The 4,786-nt window shown below is 43.7% G+C and overlaps 2 protein-coding genes across 3 annotated transcripts in view; one reads left to right on the plus strand and one right to left on the minus strand.

The window, feature by feature from the left end:
• The window catches only part of oclna (occludin a), a 28,742-nt gene that overhangs the window by 2,421 nt on the left and 21,535 nt on the right, over window positions 1-4,786 (minus strand). The window contains exons 8-9 of one of the 2 annotated variants that reach the window (XR_004335676.1): window positions 4,394-4,435; window positions 3,791-4,228 (exon numbers count right to left, since the gene is read on the minus strand). Coding sequence is in view for 1 of the 2 variants with exons in the window: in XM_032539843.1 (XP_032395734.1) it covers window positions 4,130-4,228; window positions 4,394-4,435 (141 nt within the window). In the remaining variant the exon portion in view is untranslated. Of the gene's footprint in view, window positions 1-3,763; window positions 4,229-4,393; window positions 4,436-4,786 lie in introns of those variants that run through there. The other variant, XM_032539843.1, reaches the window with a different exon arrangement.
• Window positions 67-2,914, plus strand: ankrd34ba (ankyrin repeat domain 34Ba). Its single transcript, XM_032539842.1, has one exon. The coding sequence runs from the start codon at window positions 685-687 to the stop codon at window positions 2,257-2,259; it is 1,575 nt and encodes a 524-aa protein (XP_032395733.1). The 5' UTR covers window positions 67-684; the 3' UTR covers window positions 2,260-2,914.

Here is a 4,786-nt window from a genome sequence, read left to right on the forward strand (position 1 = left end):
ATCAGGAAAATGTACTTAAAGTATTTAAAGTAAAAGTAGTCAATGCAGAAAAGAAAAAAGCTGTAACTGTAGGTTTTTATATTGTTGGATAGGTTCATTTATATTAACACATCATATTTTATAAACTACATGTGTTTTGTATGCAAAAATCTAAATTTGTAAAGTAACTAGTAACTAAAGCTGACAGGTGAATGTAGAGGAGTAAAATGTTGAATATTTCTCTCTGAAATGTAGTGAAGTAGAAGTAAAATGTAGCCTGAAAAGAAAAGACTCAAGTAAAGTACAAGTACCTCAAATTCGTACTTGAGTAAATGTACTTAGTTACATTCCCCCGCTGCTGTTGTATCATGTGTGTGACCTGAGAACCAGGCCCCCGGGGGAGCTTTTGGAGCATGTTAAGCCCCTCAAAAAGGGGATTTGTTTACAGAAAATAATAATTCCTAAATTCCAAAATGGCCTTCGCCTCTGATGCTCGGGCCCTAAAAATGATGATAAACAAAAATGTGGGGGTTGCAGTTATGTAATGTGTTTGACCCGGGAATGCATGTGTCTGTTTCAGAAATGTCTCAACTTTTGAACTTGTGTATGAAAATCCCTGCTCGACTTCTCTGAAAGCGTTTTGTCATTTTCCACAGAATCCTGTCTCACGACCTTTTCGAAACCCGCCGGCTGGGACCCAAATAGATGGAGGGAGAAGGCAGCAGCCCTGGGGTAGCCATGGATTCAGGGAACCCCTTGCTGAGAGCGGTCTTCCTCCGTCGCCTGCGGCTCACGCGGCTGCTCTTGGAGGGAGGCGCTTACGTCAACGAGAGCGACGGCCAAGGCCAGACGCCGCTGATGGTGGCCTGCAGGACGCAGCACTGTGACGCCCAGAGCGCCAGCCGGGTCAAACTGGTCCAGTTTCTCCTGGAGAAAGGAGCAGACCCCAACATCCAGGACAAGGAGGGTCGCTCTGTACTGATGCACGCCTGCCAGGAGCAGGCCGGCCTCGAGGTGGTGTCTTTGCTCCTTGACAACGGAGCGGACATCGGCCTGGAGGATCAGTCCGGGATGTCGGCGCTGGTCTATGCAGTCATGGCCGGAGACTGGAAGGTTCTGAAGCTGATGCTCGACACATGCAAGGCCAAGGGGAAGGAGGTGATCATCATAACCACGGACCAGTTCCCGTGTGGACAACTGCAAGCTAAGCAGTACCTCAACATGCCTCCCCTTGGTCCTCTTGATAAGACAGCAGCAGCTCCTGCATCTCCCTCTGAAATCCAGCTCATCACCTCCCCACAGTGCACCTCCTCTTCTTTATGTCCCCCAAAGACTGTCTTCCCCTTTAAAGAAGCCCAGTCCTGTGGCGTGAGCTCCCATCTATGTTCCCCATCACGGTTTCAAAGGTTGCAGCAGCCCCTCCTGAGGTTGAACTCTGAGCCATGGCTCAAGGTCCCAGCGTCTTCGTCGTTAGAATATGGCAAAGACGTCACCCCAACTGAGGACCTCACTCGCAGAATTCCCAAATTGGACGGCAGGACTCCAACAACCGACAGCTTCAAATGGTATGAAGGAAGATCAGTGAGGGACAAAGGAGGAGAAGAAGGAAAGAATGAATGCCCCAAGCACGTGGGACAAAAGATATCCATACCAGGTCTCCTTTCATCCCACTCGGCCTCCCACCCTAACCTCCATTCTGCAAACCTGGGAACAGATTCTCTCACCTCTCCTTCCTCCTGCCCTGGTGGCAAAAACCTTGGCACTCCACTTCACAGCATGGCCTCTTCAAGCCTTCACAGCATCATCCAGAGGCGCAAACTCGGGTCGGACATCTACAGTTCTGACCCCCAGCTGGCTAGAGGCATCCACAATCTGCCTGAGGAGTCCGAGCAGAAAACACAAGACTCATTAGATGGTAAGAGGCACGCCCCGTTACATTTCTCCGGCACGCTGGGCTCCAGGGAGTCCCTGTCGACTACCGGCCCGAGCAGGAGAGTGCTGTCTGGGTACGAGCGCAGAGGGTCTGGAACTTTCTTGTTGGACCACAACTCGCAGGCCAGGCCTCGATCTCTGCCCCCTCTGACCCTCGGCTCCACCAACACCCCCGTCCTTAATGTTTATAACCTCTGCTCCGGTGCTGGAGGTGGTTTGTGTGAGAAAGAGTTTGGCCTAAAGAGTTTCCTTCCCTCCGCTCCCCCTGGACACCCCAAAGAGCTGACCAGGAGGATGCTGCTGAGGAGACACTCCATGCAGACCGAACAGTTCAAAACCTCAGTGTGAATTTCTGTAGTTCATCCGCGTGCTTTAGTGAGAAATGTTCTGTCATGTTTGTGCGTGTCTGTGTGGTGAAATTCAAGGCGGGAAACCAAAGAGGGTATAAAAGAGAAACAAAGCCTCTTTATGGATGTACCACACCATGGGTGGCTTCTTCTGCTTCAGTGTGCTGCGTGGCATCACTCTGCATGTGGCTTAAGTGTTAATGTTTTACATGTAACACTTCCTGAAACCTGCATTAAGATTTGTTGGCCACTTTGTGACAACGGAGCAAGTTTAACAGCTGTGATTGACTCTTGATTGATTTGCCGGGCGGGTGTATGGGCGGGACTACCTGGCAGACTGGCTCCAGATTTATAAGATCACAACGCCTTTATCCGGGAGATTTTGGCTTTACTTTTGTACAGTGGGAGGAAGTGGAGACACAATGTCCATCTTTATATACAGTCAATGATACAGAGCAACATTAGAACTTATTTTAAGCCATGTTTCTGGTCAGTCTGGCAAATGTTAATATCCAGTATTTTTTTTTTTACATACAATACACAGCAATGATGTTAACACATAAATCAGACAAAACACAAGCAATCCTTGAAATGTGGTCTTGACCAAAAATAAAATCCAGTCCTTTTCATCCAGATTGTGGCCCTCCTCCCCAAAGGGTTCGGGAAAAGTTAGATTTTCCAGCTTGCTCCGTTAGTGGTGAAGGAGTTAGCTGAGGCTAACGTTAAACAAAAGGAAACTGCCATCGGTGAAAAGACATGCATCCGGCGGAAAAATCCCAGAAGTAGAACGAGTTATAGGACAAGGACATAGACTAACTCGCATTGACTAGTATGTAAATGCGTCACATTAAAAAATTGCTCTGTTTCATTTAAACTCACCTGGTGTCTTTAGTGCTGGGCAGGTGCTGTATGGCAGGTTTATGTGAGCTTAAAAAAAACAAAAATTAAATACCGGGTGGATGAGAGCGTAATTTGCAGGTTCAAAACCAAAACCAGGAGCTTAAAGACGCTAAAAAACAGTGTAGACTTAAGTTGATAATTATCTGTGGATCTTTCACCTCAAATAACACATTTCACATTACGTACGCTTTTTTGATCTATTGTTAAAATAAATATTGATTAGCGCAGCTTTGAAGTCACTACTGTATGTGCAGAAAAATCACTATGGAAGACAGAAACAAACGTTTCATTTCTCTACAAAAAAAAATTATATATAAAAATAAAAGATGTGATAATTGCTTCAAAAAAATAAACTCAAGGTGGTTAAGTGCTTTTTCTCTTGCTTTCCACTCAAAGAGTCCCAAATGTCTGTCAGCCACAACGCAGCAAGAAAATTGTTTAACAAATGAATTTATTAAAATAAAATGATATCACAACTCATTGTAAAAGTACATATATGTATACGCATTAAACATGCATAATCAGTGTAAAAGTGTCCGTCTGTTCTACCATCCATTAAAAAACAAACACACACACATAAAAACTTACTACTAAAAACAGTGATACCCACATATTTACATCGCTGAGATAACAATTAAAGATATCTTATAACAAATTAGCATCTCATGTTGATTCCATTGTAACAAGAGCTATTAAAAACAAAGATTAAAAACCAGTTTGTGTCCACTATCTAGAATCTCGACTCCTCGAAGACCATTTCAAAAGACTTATTTCAAAACCATTGCAAAAAATAAATACATTTAAAAGCTTCTAGCCGGTGACACTGACAATACAAAAGAGTGGCATGTAATACAAGAGAGGGTCTTTGTTTTCTGTGCCTCCAAAGTATAAAACGAGCTTTGCGATGTTTCAGCAGCTCACAGCTCCGACACACGTCGGTGTTATTGTAGCTCTCTTCTTCTGAGAGTTGCTCAGGCCTTGCGGTCGTAGTCGCTGACCATCTTCTTGATGTGGCTCAGTTTGGACTTGAGGTATTTACACCTGCGCTTCTTCACCTGGTAGTCTGGAGTCTGGGGGGGGGATGATGGGAGCAAATAACGAGCAAATAACAGAGTTATAGACAATCAACGGCTTGTAAGATGTAAAGTAAAATTAAAAATTAAAAGTGTGAAGTTGTGACTTCCAATGTTAAATCTGCATTTTGACTTTGTACATCAACAAAGATCTCATTTTACCTTTTTAATGTCTTTAATCCTGTTGTACTCATCCAAAGCATCCTGTTAAAGAGCGCATTAACAATTCATCACGTTTCAGAAGGACATTAGGACAAAATCTCACATTTAACAATATTTTAATAGAAACAAGCTTTATTTTGTCGGTCTTAACCCTTGTGTTGTCTTCTCGGAGACTTGGAACTTGTTGTCCTTCCGGGTCAAAATTGCAAATTAACTTTTTTTTTTCCTCCAATGTTTTTGACGCTTTAGGAAACGTCTGTCACTTCTTAATACCTTTTTCTTTTTGTTAATAAAACCCCCCAGAAGTCATGGATTGTTTGGACTCATAGTTAAGATCAAAGGATGTTGAGTGGATTGCAGTTTGTTTTAAATGCTATAAAATTTAAAAAAAAA

Source organism: Etheostoma spectabile, chromosome 16 (assembly GCF_008692095.1).
Source record: "Etheostoma spectabile isolate EspeVRDwgs_2016 chromosome 16, UIUC_Espe_1.0, whole genome shotgun sequence".
Taxonomy (NCBI): Eukaryota; Metazoa; Chordata; class Actinopteri; order Perciformes; family Percidae; genus Etheostoma; species Etheostoma spectabile.